The 15,579-nt window shown below is 52.1% G+C and overlaps 1 protein-coding gene across 2 annotated transcripts; it reads right to left on the bottom strand.

The window, feature by feature from the left end:
- Positions 1-965: 965 nt before the first annotated feature.
- Positions 966-5,888, bottom strand: EOMES (eomesodermin; the record flags this gene model as incomplete). 2 transcript variants are annotated; one of them, XM_079794502.1, is made up of 6 exons in its annotated part: positions 966-1,704; positions 2,445-2,506; positions 2,592-2,750; positions 3,183-3,304; positions 3,950-4,104; positions 5,011-5,888. In XM_079794502.1, the coding sequence occupies 6 exons, from the start codon at positions 5,886-5,888 to the stop codon at positions 966-968; spliced, it is 2,115 nt and encodes a 704-aa protein (XP_079650628.1). The 2 variants fall into 2 exon arrangements, with proteins under 2 accessions (XP_079650628.1, XP_079650629.1); XM_079794503.1 differs by having other exon boundaries at positions 966-1,647.
- Between the last annotated feature and the right edge of the window lie 9,691 nt (positions 5,889-15,579).

The following is a 15,579-nucleotide window of genomic DNA, read 5'->3' as shown; positions in this document are numbered from 1 at the left end:
CTAAAAAGTAAACAGTATATTCCCCAGTCCGGTCGGGATGAGGAGGGAAACCATCCCCCCACCCGCCTCTGCAGCTGTTGCTAGGTGATCTGCACCTTCTGTACAAAGCCAAAGCACCGATTTCACATCATCTCGGACACATAGGTAGACTATTTGTACAATATATTCCACATTATTCTACAGTATATCTAAGCACACAAACTATACACTTTAAAGTTTTCTCTTTCCTTCATTCTTTTTTTTTCTTTAGTTTTGGGGGTGCGGGGGAGTTGACTCCCTCCCTTGTCCTCTCCTGAGTCTTATGAGCCACCCGGGCACACAGCAGAGGCCTAGCCAGCGAGGCAATCCTGACCCAGGGCAGACATGGCTTGTGCTGAAAGCCTGGGAGGAATCAAAGTCAGTTAAGACCAATACCTTCTTTTACAAAAGTTTTGCTTGCCTCCCAGGCCTAACATCTTTTGTCCCCAGCAGAAGGTGACAGCAAAAAGTCCCCTGTTGAAGCTTATGGACCAGCCCTTCTCTTTTAGAAGCAAAATACCTTCCCGATTCTGGGCTTCTATATGCTCACAGATTTTTAAAAAAACAAAAACACAGAAATAAGAACCAAAGCTTTCAACTCATTGGATAGCGCTCAGCACTCCATCTTCACAGCCCCATTCTCTGAATGTTTAGTGTTTCCAATAAATAAATGCAGAACCTTGAATAACCGTCAGATTTTAAAACCCTTCCAAGTCCTCCGTTAACTGTATTTCAGAAAGAAGAAATAAAACGCTAGGCTCATGTCCGTTACCTGCAGCAATCAAAAAGCTTTGGCACCTTCTTTTAGAGAATTGCACAGAACAGGATGCATCAAGGTGGAAGGCAAACGTCTTTTTGGCAACCTAGGCAAAGAAGACAACAAAAAACACCACCAAGTTCATCTGCAAAAAAACTTAGCTCATTTTGGATGAGGTCAAAACCACTCTTTAGGGAGTTGTGTAAAAAGCATAATATCCCCCCATGCCTTTTGAGGTGTCTTTGCTGTATTCTTCGGCGTTCATGTCCTCACACTTTATGGAGGGAGAGTTTTCGTTGCTAGAGGAGCTGGGAGACAGCCGCCTTCGCTTACAGGCGCTGGTGTACACCCCCGAATCGTTGGAATCCAGAGACTTGATGGAAGGGGGAGTCTCTATCCAAGCAGAGCTCATTTCTTCTTTGACTTTCTCCTTGGAGAGTGGATCTTCAGAGAACACCGGGGGGCTGGTTCTGGAGGTCCATGGGAGCCCAGCGGCCATCTTCCTCTGATAGGAACCTCGACCTCCCCACCCTGCCATGGCAGGGAAGGCTGGGTCAGGGTAATAGCCCAGGGCATGGGATGTCTGGAGGGGCAAGGATTTAATGCCATAGGGGAGCAAGGTGCTGGACGGATATTCAGACTCATAGGAACCGATGTCTAGTTTGTTGGTCCCAGGTTGCTGGACAGGCGTGACAAGCCACCGCTGGGGCGGGTTGGCCACCTCTTCGTTCTGTTGGGGTGAAAGGAGGCCGTTGGTCTGTGGCACGGTTCTCTCGCCGTTATAATATCGGGCTTGAGGTAAAGTGTTGACAAAGGGCTCCGGGAAGAAGGACTGAACGCCATACCGACCTCCAGGGACAATCTGATGGGATCTAGGAGAATCCGTGGGAGATGGAGTTAACCTGTCATTTTCTGAAGCGGTGTACATGCTACAATATAAAGAAAAACACTTAAAAAAAAAAAAAAAACACAACCCTAATGTTGTCCCCAAACAAACCAAATTCCCAGAAATGAAAACGCACTGGTCTGTTGGTGTGGAGGGACAGAGGTGGGAGATGCCCTGGCTCATTTGAACTTGGACTCTTGGTTCCAGGGGGAAATTTTCCCACCGTGTAAGAAAAAGTTCCCTCCCAGGTATTAAGTATTTAAACTATAGGAAGTCCGCCTTTGCAAATCCTAGGATTTGAGGAACTCAGAGCAACAACTCTCCCTTGTACGTGTGGTGGGAGGAATGCCACATTTAAAAGGCATCTGCAGAGCCTTGTTGTTGATGTGAAAATTACATCCTCTTAGTGTCAGGTTTTTCTTATGTAAAAGAAAAAAAAGGGGGGTAGTAGTAATACTTGCTCCTGAGAGGGTAAAAAAGTTGGGATTACATGGAAAGATATGTAAATGCAGATTATGAAAATGTCAAATCTCCACTCAAATGTTAAAAAGAAAAATGCTCCTCATTTTAAAGTCCTTTACATTTCTTTAGAAATGAACAAAAGCCCTCTGTGAAAATTCTAAAGCAAGGTTAGTCCAGGCAGAAAAAAAAAAAAAAAGTAAAAATAAAAACAGAAAGTCTCAAGTATGAAAGCTTTTCCCAGAATATGTTCGCAGGAAAGTGTCTGATTATGAATGTCCTGCTCCAAGGTGACATGCAAGCACGGACAAAAGCAGCACTTACGAATCGTAGTTGTCCCTGAAGCCCTTGGCAAAGGGGTTGTGATCAATCTTTAGCTGCGTTATCTGGATAGGGGAGAAAGAGAGTTGTTGAGTGCTTTAGCACGCTGGGCCTAGCTTGCCAGAGTCGTGGGACATTTGGGACACTCACATCGGTGTTTTGGTAGGCCGTCACGGCAATGAACTGCGTTTCTGAGAAGGTAAAGGTCTGAGTCTTTGAGGGCTCATTCAAGTCCTCCACGCCATCCTCTGTAACTTCCACAATGTGCAGTCGTGGTTGGTACTTGTGTAAAGACTGTAGGACTATCATCTGGAAGTGGTACAGGAACAGAGTGGCCAAATCGAAAACGGTCTCTTAAAGGTTCAACAAAAGTAGACTTGAACAAACTGCATATTTTGGAATGGGACTCCTGCTTGCTCCCCACCAACAGCTACTTTTTTTTCTATTGCCATTTTTAACATCTGATCATCACCACTTTTGTAACAAAACAGCTGGGTGTGCATGTTTCGAAAGCACTCTTTCCTCTGGGTTTCCTAAGGCCCCCAAAGATTTCAGTATTTCTGTTCCTAATAGTCAACTCACTGTTATTGAAATCCAGTGTGAAAGTGAGAATGAGAAAGGTCAAAAGAAAAAAAAAAAAGCTTAGAAATAGGCGAGTAAACAGGTAAAAACCAGTGAAGAGTATGGGAACCTGTTAGAAAAGAGATCACTCGCCAGAAGACATACCCTCTGTCACCCTACCTGAGTGTTGTTGTTATTGGCGCCTTTGTTATTGGTGAGTTTTAATTTCCCAAAGGAAATCTCCTGTCTCATCCAGTGGGAACCAGTATTAGGAGATTCTGGGTGGACGTACATTTTGTTGCCTGAGAGAAAATGAAACAAAACACAGAACCTAAGCATAGAGCGCTGTTTACAAATGGAGCGGAGGAGGGGAAGGATGTCTTACTATCTATGGGCAAGGTTTAAGAGCAGGACTTACAGCACGAACCTCCCCAGCACGAGCTGCTTAGAAAGGCCAATGGAGACCATTAGACTCCACTGATACATCCCACCACACCCCCTCCAGAGCCCCCATGTTTCCCGGCCTTTGGTGCTCATCTTAACAGGACCTCAAAATATAAAAATGGAGGCAACAGGGGATGCCTCGTGTAGTTCAGGGCAACATCTGATGGAAATGGTTGCATTTTTATGGGTGGGATTCAACCTTGGGGAAGGCTTTCTCAGGTGAACATTAGAATGCCGGGAGCCCTTGCCACCCGGAGAGTTTATGACAATTCTTTACTCAAACGTAGAAACTGGGGGGCTGCAGTAGGGTTATGGTTAAAGCTCTGTATATTGGTAAGCAAGAAATCTGACTTAGCAATTCTCTCTTTCAGCCAAACACTCAAGACAAAGAAACTCATGCTGACACCTCTAGGTTCCAGGTGGGGGAGGGGGGGGGGACGGGGACGCTTGTGTCAGGGGTTCCCCACCTGCTCCCCCCCTGCCAGGGCCTCCTCTCTCCTCACCCTGCATGTTATTGTCGGCTTTGCCGCAGGTCACCCACTTGCCCCCCTGGAAGCGCCAGTGGTTGGGGTCGGCCAGCACCACCTCCACGAACACGTTGTAGTGGGCGGCAGGGTTGAGTCCGTTTATGTTGAAGCTCAAGAAAGGAAACATGCGCCTGTGCGAGGGAACAGAGCCAGGAGAAGCGATTTAATCACCCCGAGCGCAGGCCCGTGCTCGGCCAGGTTCGCGGGCACCTGGGGGAGGGTGGGAGTCCGACGTTTAGCAATCTACAGAATGAACAGAATCCCGGGAAAGTCGCCCTTACTATGCCCAATAGTTTTGAGTTGGCAACGCTTTGGACATCTCTTGTCCAAAATAATTTGCCCCCAAGTCACTTGCTTCTGTGTCCTCTCCCCACTCAAGTTCTCGACTTTTTAAGGCGCTCATTCATTTTTTTTTTCTTCCATGATGTGAAAATGTCTTTTTCCAATTCTACTGGTAAGGCTCAAAGTCCCCTTTGAGAGTCCCTCTCCCTCCGCCCCTTACTTCCCGCAGAAGTCATCACTGTTAGCAAATGGATGTGCATCAGAACTTTCTCACCCCCAAACCCCAGCCAGGTCTGGCTCCAAGACCTGCCTAACCAACTACCTCCATCCTCCGGAGGTGCCCCATGGAGACCCCGGCGCCTAAAACGGCGGGAGCCCATCTACTGCGCTCAGGGGGGCAACCCCTGCGCCTCCCGCCGCCCCCCCCCTCCCCATCCCGTTCCTCTAGCTGCGTATCGCCGAGAGGGCGGATCTAGTAAATCCAGCTTTGTGGACAAGCTTCGATTTCCATTTCCGCCGCCGCCGCCTCCTCCTCCATCCAGGTAAGGGTAACGGGAGGGAGGAGGCAGCCGTAACAGTACACCCGGCACCGACCGCCCGTGAGTAGAGGGGAGGGACGAGGAACTGGAGATGCAGCATCTCCACTTACTGCGCACGGAAAAACACTTTCCAAGCAGAGTGCATCCCCGGCCTTCCTGCGGGCCACACGGTCCCTGGCCGCCCCGCGCCCCGCGCCCCCTCCGCGCTGTGCTCACCTGCCCTGTTTCGTAATGATCATCTCGGTCTGGTGGCGGTGGAATTTGAGCCACAGGGGCCGGTTGCATAGGTAGACGTGAGCACGTAGACTGGAGCCAGAAACCTCCAAGCTCCCCCATCCTCCGCACGAACCCGCGGCTGCGGCCCCGGGGTACGGCCCGTAGAGCGGAGCCCCCTGGCTGTACTGATAGGCTCCCGGGCCGCCTCCCCCGCCGCCGCCCGCGCCCGCGCCCGCGCCGCCGGCGCCGGCTCCCGGGCCGAACTGCGCCCTCCCGGGTGGGCACACGGTGGCGGGGAAGCCGCCGGAGGGCAGCATGGAGCCATAGGGGTAGCGCGCCCCGTTGGGAGCCGGGTACACAGGTCCGTGGGGCGCCCCGGCGGCCGCCTGGTACGGAAAGAGCGAGCAGGGCGCGGCCAGCTCGGAGCCCTGCGGCCCGGGGGACTGGAGGTAGTAGCGCTCCGAGCTCAGGCTGTCCATGGAGTAGCGCGCGGTGGCGGCGGCCGCGGCGGTGGCTGCTGCAGTGGCGGCGGAGGGGAGCTCCTCTTCCCCGCAGGGGGAGCCCTTGCGGCCGTCCGGGGGCCCTGGCTTGGCCACGGCCGCGGTGCTGGCGAAGGCGTCCCCGGCGTCGGCGTCACTGAGCATGACCGCGGGGGCCCCCGCGCTGGCGGCCGCGGCTTCCCCGCTCCCTGCCTCGCACGAGAGGCTGCCCGAGAACTTCTTCGGCGCTTTGTCTAAGTCCAGCCTCTGGGGCGAGGGGGTCGCGCCGGGGAGGTGGCCGGCGGGCCCGCCCCCGCCGCCCCGCGCGCTCTCCAGCGGGTAGAAGTGCGTGCCGGGCAGGTTCACCGAGCTCACCAAGAGCTGCTCCCCTAACTGCATGCTTTACGGAGTGCAGACGGCAAGGCTTCCTCTCCTCCCGTGGCCTTATTATAAAGGCTGGATGGGGGAGCCAGCGCCCTCTTCCGAGGGGAAGGTAACTTCCCCTTCCTCCGCTGTCGGGGCTACCCACCTGGCGACACGGGGGCGGCTAAGGCACCCTCGCGCGAACGCAGCCCAGCGTCCTTTCCGCAAGGAAAGCGCCCTGAGCTTGCAGGGCGGGAGGTGAAACTGATGGAGAAGCGCTCCTGTTTTCTGAGCCGTCCTGCTAGCCTCCCCGGACCCCCAGGCTCCTCCCCCACTCACGCCCAGTAAGAAGAGGACTTGGCTCTCTCTTCCCATCCACCCACCGGCGCTAGCCTCTCTGCCCTTCGCGGCTGCCAAGCTACCGGTCAAGTTGACCACTTTGGAAACTTGCAGGCTGTCATTGGCTGCTTTATATATGTGCTGCCAGGGAGGGGCTTCGCGGCCCCGCAGCCCCGGGACCCGCCTATTGGCTGATGGAGGTGACACTAATTCAATTAGGCATGTACTAATTGGATCAAGTCGCCTGCAACTTTCTTTTCTTTTAGTCTGATTGTTTTTCTTTCTTTCTTTCTTTTTCTTTCTTTCTTTCTTTCTTTCTTTCTTTCTTTCTTTCTTTCTTTCTTTCTTTCTTTCTTTCTTTCTTTCTTTTTCTTTCTTTCTTTCTCTTTCTTTCTTTTTCTTCTTTCTTTCTTTCTTTCTTTTCTTTCTTCTTTCTTTCTTTCTCTTTTCTTTTTTTCCTTTTTTTTTTTTGACTCTGCCCTGCTGCGGGAATCAATTCTGATGTTTGTATTTCGCTGGAGTTTAGGGGAACAGGGTTTGGGGTCTCCGTAGCGGGGTCCACGTCACCTCAGCGCTCCGAGAGACAAATGCAGGTTTTAGAGGCCGGGAGGGAGAAGGCTCTGCAAGTTGGCTTGCTGGGAGGCCCCTGTCCCTGAGGGTGAGAATCTGGAGAGTTGGAGAGAGGCCCAAGCGACTGTTTCCCTGTAACTTCAGGTACACGTTCCTCCCGATGGGGGAAGACTCCCGGGCCGTCAGCACTCGCGAATCACTTTTGTTTGGCCCCGTCCTTTCCCGCCGTGGGAAGGATTTGTGGGAGGAACCTCGCGCTCGGCTTCTGGGGTCGGGGACGGCGGGCGCGCACTGCCATCCCGGAGAGCCAAAGCGCTCAGCTGGTGAAGCAGAAGCCGGGTGGGGTGGGATACCGGGAACACCCTCATCCCCACGCCAACACGCCTGCCTTCGGAGGCAGGCACTTACCCGCTGCCATTTAAAGTGCAAGCCGCTCAGTTTCCCTGAATCCCAGATCCTGCCCCCACCCCATCTTCTGCTGGGCCTGACGCAGCGAAACAAAGGTTCGCCAGCAGCCCCGCGGCTACGATTCCCTGCGCCTCTCCTCCGCGGCGCGACACAGAAGGGAGAATAATCGGTGACATAATCAGTTTGATATTGAATGAAGCCCCTTTGCCCCAGCTGCCTGCTTCTCCCCTGAGTTCCCGCAGACCGTAGAGTCCAGAGTGGTGCCATCCTAGATACTGTGTTATTATTACGGGGGATGGGGCACGTTTCCTTGCTGATACGGAGAAGCCTGAATGTTCCGCCGTTAATAAGCAGTTACAGCCGCTGCTCGTAATCGCTCCGGGAGCGCATTTTCCGGCTGAGATGCCGGGACTCTGCTTCCCCAACCGAACACGATCACACGGGAAACTCTGCGCCCACAACAGATGAGGCGGCCGCGGGATGTACTGAGCTCCCTCCCACACGCCAGGGCAGAGCGGCTCGAACCCAGGTTCCCACCACAGCCGCGCCAACGTCGGCACGTCTGGGTTAGAGAGCCAGACGGTTGGTCCTTAAGGCAACTCGGGTGCTCCAGGGCTTTGACCAGCTTTTCGCGGCGGTGAAAAGCGAGAGCGCGCGCAGGTTTTCAGGGTCACGGCCCAGCCAGGGGGAGGGAGCAAGTGAAACGAGTGGGTCGGCGCAAGGACCTCGTAGTCCCGGGGCCGAGCAGCCCGGGCGCAGACCCCAGGAAAGCTGTCCCCCGCGCGCGCGCTCAGCCCTGCGCTCCTAGCGTTTCGTCCCACAAGCCTCGTTCAGGTTTGACGTGGCTCTCTGCGCTGATCACCCACCGTCCACTCCCACCTCCCCGGCTCTTGTTGTATTTTGACCCAAGGAAAGCCGGAAGAGTTGTACTTTGCAAATCCTTTGTGCTTCTGGACACTTGGTGATTTATTTTCAAAGTGGAGATTCCGCGAGTGGGACGCGAGAGCTAGGAAAGGAAGGGGGCGCGCGGCCGGGGTGGCTTGGCGACGTAGACCGGGGCTAGGGGATCCTGGAAACCACTCGAAGGCTCCCCCACGTTACCCTTGAGCTTCGGGATGTTTGCTGAAAAAAGTAGGGGTGCGATCCGATCTCCATTGGGGATTGGGTGGCCTGGGGTGGATAGCCGTGTAGCGCTTTGTCGCAGCGAGAGAGCGGGCCTCGGTGCTGCTTCCAATTGCTTTCGAGGCGGCCAGGGAAGCGCTGCGCGTGGCAAAGCGCCATCGCAGGCAACAGGCAGCGCTCCGACCCACTCTGGCGCACATAACGCGGGCCAGCTGTCCCCCGCGCCACATCAGAAAGCGCTGATTTGATTCCAGCCCTAGAGCAAGCTCTGGAAAGCGCGTGGGTCCCGGCGCTGCCTCCTGATGAAATATATACCGACGTGGTATGTGTAAGCGGGACCTGTGCTGATTCTTGGGGCAAGAAGCTGCAGCTTCTCTCTCCCCACCTCTCCAGTACATCTATTGATTCCCTCAAACTTCAACCCATTTTACAGATGCAGGCTCTACAAAACTGTCCAGGAACGCAGGCTTTTCAGAACATGAAAAAATATGTACATCATTTAGATCACATTTTGTAAGCAGATATTACAAATACCTTTTTTTAAAAAAACATAATGAAAAGGACTGTTTCAGCTAAAGATATTTTTTTCTGACTGCGTCAAGATAAAGACATCTCATTTAATGGTCCTTCTGTATTAATTCACTAATCACATTTTAATTATTACAGATAGGATATACGAGTCTCAGTGCCTACAGAGTTGTAGATGAGCAAATCTGGGATTTCCTCCTTGGAATGGGCTCTCCTTCGGCTGGCTCGGTTTTACTTATAACCAAGGAAAGAGACATGAACATTATTTTCATGTGTCCCAGCTGCGCTTTAAAATAAAATAAAAAAAACAACCAACGCTCTTTTCCAGAAGAGAAACAGAAAAGAAGTGGGAGGCAGCGGCTCCAGGGAACATGTCAGGCAGCACCCTCCTTAGACTGGGTGGGCAAATAACAGGGCCCTCCAGCCTGTTTGCTGTTTGATTTCAATTACACCCCGAGCTTCATGAAATCCAAATGAGACATTTATGGAAAGGTGCCTGGTTTTATGTGGCTCAACTGACAGTGTATGGGAATACATTGAACAAAAACATCAACACTGGGGAGGAAACGGGGAGACCCCTTGGAGCCCCAGACCCAAATGCTGGCTGGATTAACTCAACTCTTGCACCTCTCAGCCTGAGATGGAGCAAGCAGGACCCTCTGATGGCTACAACGGGGCCAAGGCCATGCCCATTAGGAATCTCTGCTCTGTTGTCTCAAGCAAGAATACCAACTTTATGCCACTGTCTCACCCTGATAACACACAGTGATGGCCAACCTGGCCAGGTGAACTCTTTTCCCCCCATCCCCCCCGCAAAGGTAACTACTGTGAGGGCATTCCTCTTTTAAAAGCAAAACTGAGAAGCATTTGGCTGTTACAGGACTATTACACATCAAATACATATATACATGCATGGATACATTACAGTGGTGAGTTATAGATGAGTGCAATGATATATAGTTAATGTCCTCCCACCCCCCCCCACACACACACAACCAAGGGGGCCTATATAAATGTCCCAATAAATTCTATTATTTTCACCCCCACTAAAAATGTGTTATCCAAACACTGTCCGTGTTATTCAAACACTTTGTAAACTCCGAGCAGACTTGCTGCCGGTTCTCCTTTTAACCCTAGGAAAACATTCCAACATTAACCGGTCACCAGCGCTTCGCCTGGACTCTGGGAAAACGTCAATGGGTTTTTTGTGGTGAGTTGGTCCTTTTACTATTTATCTATGGCCTTTTCTTTGTTGACGTTACATTTTATTTCACCATCTCGGGTTCACTCTTTGGCCCTTTGTTCTCCGATGGCCAGATCTGCCACCTCCACTGTGCTTTCCGAAGGGGGAGGGAGCTTTCATCACCGTAAGGTTGTTCAAGTTTCACTTTTTTTTTTTTCTTGGAAGAAAGAAAATGTCCCGTAAGATAAAACATTTTTGGCAAGGACAAGTCATGTTGATTCTGCTGACAACAGCAAGATACTCCCATCAGCACAGTTTCACTTTTATAAGCATGTATATGTCACCGTGACACTAAAATGGACTGATCACCTGCTTAAATTAAAAAAAAAAAATCACCAGGCCCACGAATGTGTGAGGCAAAGGGTTTTATTAAATCCACTGTATTTTTTTTCCAAACAAAAAAGACCAATTTAAATGATCTTAGTTATCAAGTCTTAGTTTTCGAAGGCTGAATGCAATTGTTGCTCACTGTTAAGATATGAGGAGGTGGGGGAATCCTGGAATGAAAGATAATAAACACACCAAAATTGCTTATTTAAAAAAAATGAACTTTTCTTAAGAAGAATCAAGAATTTTCTTTTTATGAAAGTAGTTTTGAAACTGCAAATGAATTCCTGGATTTAAACTGATTATCATCATCATCATCATCATATTAATGGGAGTACATAGAGCCCATAAATAACAAGAAAAGCCACATGAAGCAAAGTAAACAAAGTGAATTACTCTCAAGAGTAAATTATGGGAATGTTTGGCTAAATGCTGCTGCATTAAAATATGGAAGAGTTATGCTGGGCTCACCTGTCTAGCTTACTTTGCACCTGGAAAGGCCTGCCGCTTAGCTGTTTGGCTGTTCGTGGAAAGAAAAGGGTTAATAAATTTTAGAACAGTTAAAATAGCCCCAGGACAGTGTTAGGTGTCAGGCTTTCCAATCATGAAGACTGGAGTGAAAAGAAAAAAGGAAACAGATTTTCCTAAGTTGATAGAATGGGCATTTTCATTGTGTTTTTTAAAAAATATATTTTTAAGATTTTAAAAACCTCCTTTAGACCTTTCCTAACCCCACGTTCTTACATTATGGCGTGGCTTTTCGTGTACACGTCAGTGGTGACACGTTCCCGGGGGGGGGAAATAGAAAAGCGAGTGCTGGGCTTGCAGTGCAGCTGCTAATGGGAGTGGCCGCCATGTAGCCAAGAGGAAATATTACCCAGAACGTAGACCGCTGGCACATCACTATCGGAGTTGGCAGAGCCTTTGGACATTAATGCTTCTACCGAAGGCACCCTTGGGACACAGGTGGGGCAGGGTGTCCACACGACAGGGGGACAGAATCCAACCCTGTTGAGCAAGGCTGCAGTATGACAGGGAGCTGGGATCTCAGACCCAAGGCCCCGTGTGGGAAGTGAGGAAAGGGGCAGTCTGGGTTGAGGAATTACTCAGCAGAAGGAATTAAGCCCATGAGATAACCAAGGATGAGAGAATGAGAGGGAAGGAGGAAGGAAGGAAAGTCAACATGATAGAGACCAAAGAGATCATTCCTTAAACTCTCTTTTCAGACCCCCCCCCCCCACCAAGAGAAAAGCAGAAGGTTGTAGGCAGGATTGTAGGTATTTGAGGCTCTCTTTTACTAGTTTTGTGGGTCTGGGTAAGCTCCTTAACGTCTCTGCCCCCAGTGCCCAATGTCATAATAGCAGACAGAACATCAATTAGAGCAGCACCTGGCACAGAGGAAGGTCTCCAGTCTTCTATTCCTACCATCACACTTGCATAGAGCTCGCTTTTTTTGCCCTTCTTGTTAGATACTGGGATTCAATGAAGAACCCAGGTATGTCCGGTCTGTTAGATACTGGGATTCAATGAGGAACCCAGGTATGTCCAGTCTGTTAGATACTGGGATTCAATGAGGAACCCAGGTATGTCCAGTCTGACGTGGGGAGGCCAGAAGCCAACAGGTCAAAGGCAACACGAACTAGAAGTAGGAAGCTGGAGCGAGTCCGTTAGAACCTGAGAGGGAGACCCTAGTGTTCCATCAGCTTCTTTCTCCTCCAGAAGGGAAGGAAATCCAGTGCCCGCTCCTCGAGCGCGGCTGGGAAGGTGCATTTCAAAGGGAGGCGGCCGGGTGCCCCAACCCCGGAGCCCCTTCCGCCCCCTGCAGGCTGCCATTAGCATTCTGTTTTTCCCAGGCCTCCCCGCCCTCCCGCCCCCCGCTGGGATTTTGCCTTTCCGGAGGGTTACTCGTCAAAGGCAGAGAAAATAAGGTATTTAGCTCAGGTTTTGTTCTTCGCCCTATGAGGTTAAACGCTTGACGGTGACCAAGTTAAGTGAGGAGTCGGAAGCCTCCCGCAGGGCTCTCGCTCCGGGAGAAGGCACCCTGACCCGGGAGTCCCGTCAGTGGCGGCTTCTGAAAACTGACAGGACAAGGGCGGAGCAAGATCAGCCACGGAGGGTCGTTGTTCAGGGAAGTCTGGAGGAGGCCCGCCAGCCCAGGTCTCCCAGGACTGCGTAACCGCCCCGCAGGGGCCGGGAGGAACCCCCTCCTCCCACAGATTATGAGGGGCGCACAGGCCAGCAGGCTCTATCGGGAGCAAAGAGCAGCTGGGACCATCTCTGCATTCATTTGAGGCTGACCCCCCCCTCCCCTCCCCCTCCCTAATTCTAGTTTATCCTAGAATCCACAGCCAAAGGAGGGCAATAATAAAAGCAGCAGCAGCTGACTATACAGGCCAGGTTCTTCCCTTTACACCTGTGCGGTCTTTCCAAACCAGCACCCTAAACTGTTCTCATCCCATTTCACAGAAGGGGAAAGAGATGCCTGGAGAAGTGAAGGCCCTTGTCCGAGGGCACCAGCTGAAAATGGTAGCCCGGGAGTCTGAAGGGGCGGCCTGACCTTGGGGCCCTGGGTGGAAGGGTTAAGTATGTGCGAATGGGATGGAGCGCGTGGTTGTCTATACCTGGGAAGGCTCCCGGGCAGGTGTTAGAATGGAGTGCCCATCTGCAGCCGCTGTAGCTTTACAAGCAGTCTCTTTGGAGGACGCTGGACTTCTAAAATCTCAATCCTGAGTTCGAGTTGGTCATTCTTGCTTGGGATAACCATAATGGGGGGAGGGAGACCTCTCTACAAGCTAGAGCTGACCCGAGCCCTAGGCATACACTATCTCATTTAAACCTCCACTACCACCTCAGGAGGAAGGTACTTTTAAATCATCCCCATTTTACAGATGAGAAAACCCAGGCTGGGAGAGGTAAATTTGCCGGAGGGCATACAATTTGAAGGTAGGAGGTCCGAGCGGACCTGGAAATTGGGAAGGCGGCGACCTCTCCCTGGAACTTTAAAACCTTTAAGAGGACGCTGGGGCCTCCAGGCCTGGACTTTATCACTGGGCGCTGGGCAGAGGGAGCTGCGGCGAAGCAACAGCCAGCTCTCCCCCGGCTGCCCGCCGAGTTGCTCTTTCTCTTCCCGCCTTCCCGGCCCGTCCATGCGCTCCAGGGTGGGGCTTGGAGGACCTTGGGGGCTCTTTCCCCCTCCCAGGCAGGCGCTGGAAGCCTTTGGATTGAGGATGGACAGAGGGGAACGCGAGACAGTGCCCGGGATCGCTCCTCCAATGCGCTCCCGCCTCTGCGGCCGCATCCTCGGTACCGCGGCTCCCCTTCGGAGGAGCCAAGTCCTCCTCCAGGGAGTCTTGCAGGGTTCCGAGCGCGCAGCGAACGTCCCCATCGTGACGCACGACCATCCCAGTCACACCCTGCAGGAGGCCTGAGCCCAAAAGCGCCCGTCCAGGCAGGGGCTGGAACCGAGGCATCTGCACCCGGGCCAGGGCCTCTCCGGGGCTGGGTTCCCGGCGTTGCCCCGCTGCGGGGTTAGAACTCCAAATGCGCTCAGGTTGCGCTTGTCTAGCCCCGCGTCCCAGTTTCCCTCCGCCCCATTCCCACAACCGCTCTGCTGTCTTCAGTGAAAACGTATGGGGTGGAGGGTGCCCACATATTTCCGCTGGTCCTGCCTCTTTGCCTTTTCACGCCGCGAGTCTTTCTCTCTGTACTTGAGGTCGAAGGCAGAGGCTAATTTATACTTTAACTCCACCAGCCAGCGATATATGTGTGCTATACAATATATTGTGTGGTGCTATATATAATAATATATAATACATGCATCTTTCACAATAGAACATATTATATATAACAGCATCCAATATAAAATGTAATAGAAAATCACATGTGCTTAAAACATATTTACACATTGCATAGGCTTTAATAGCTCAAAAAGTCACCAGGTTGCAACGTCTCCCGCGCGCCTGAGCCCCCGCTAGCAACCAGGATTAATTTCTCGTATTTCCAGGGTTCATTAAATGTTTGTGCCAGCAAGTAAGTATATGCACCTGAATCTCCTTATCGGTCCCTGCACCCATTGCGCGGGGTTGTACACACTGTTCACCACCCTGCTTTTGCCACTTAAAATACAACTTGAGGTCAGTTCCAGGAAACTTCGGAGTTTTTGCTGGCTCAGCACATCCGGGGTGGGGCACGGTTGGCGGGAAAAGCTGAAATAGCTGATATGGGGGCTTTGGGGGGCTTTCCCTGCAGCTGCGCCGCGGTCCTCTCTTGAGGCTGGTCGCCAGCTGCTCTGCGCCCCGCAAGCGCCCCGCAAGCGCCCGCGGGAGGAGAGGTTGGCGCGGCAAAAGGCGCAGCGCCCCCTGGCTTCCCATGCGCGGAACCCCTCGGGGCCTCCCTGTGGGAGTTTTCCTTTCTTGGCGACCCTCATTGTTTGTCCTCTGAGACCCCAGAAGCAGGTAAACAAGCTCTCAGACCCTGCTCTGTGCTCCTGGGGCTCGTGGGCGGGGGAGCGATCTGCTAGACAGGCCCCTGGCTGATCAAAGGAGGACGTGGAGGGTACAGTCATCTCCATTAACATCCCACCAGGCTCCGAAGCTGGGGCGGGGGTGAGGTTGAGGAAGAGAGCCAGGAACCGCGCGTTGCAAAAGGCCCAAGGAGTGACCGGACCTGAAGTACTCTCTGAATTCCCTCCAGGCTCAAGGGCAGGCTCAGTGCAGAAGCCTAAGCTGCCTCCTCTTCTCTTTCAGAAGCTGTGCAATGAGGCTCAGCTCTTAGCTGGGTGCGGGGCAGCTGGGATACAGGATCCACGATGCTGACCAGGACAAGACTCCATGCTCTGGAGAGCTAATGGGAGATACAGACAACAATTCAAACCACCAGTTAAGAGAATGATATCAGAACATCACCAAACAGGATAATGCAATGGTTCCCAATCTTGGCTGCAGGCTAGAATTTCATGCCCAAGTAGTGTCCTGGGACAAGGGAATCAGAATTTCTGAGAATGAGACCCAGGCATCAGTATTACTTGAAGATCCCTAGATAATTCCAACATACAGCAAAGTTGGAGAACCACCGGGCTCACGGACTTGGGGGTTGATGGAGGTCTTTCTGAAGAATTGATATTTGAGCTCAGATGGGAATGGGGAGGCGGCAGGCAGAAGACCTGAAGGAATACCCTTTGCCTAGGTGCTG

Source organism: Cnephaeus nilssonii (genome assembly GCF_951640355.1).
Source record: "Cnephaeus nilssonii genome assembly, chromosome: 17".
NCBI classification, from domain to species: domain Eukaryota; kingdom Metazoa; phylum Chordata; class Mammalia; order Chiroptera; family Vespertilionidae; genus Cnephaeus; species Cnephaeus nilssonii.
The sequence above is the reverse complement of the archived record's forward strand: the minus strand, read 5'-3'. Positions and strand labels throughout refer to the sequence as shown.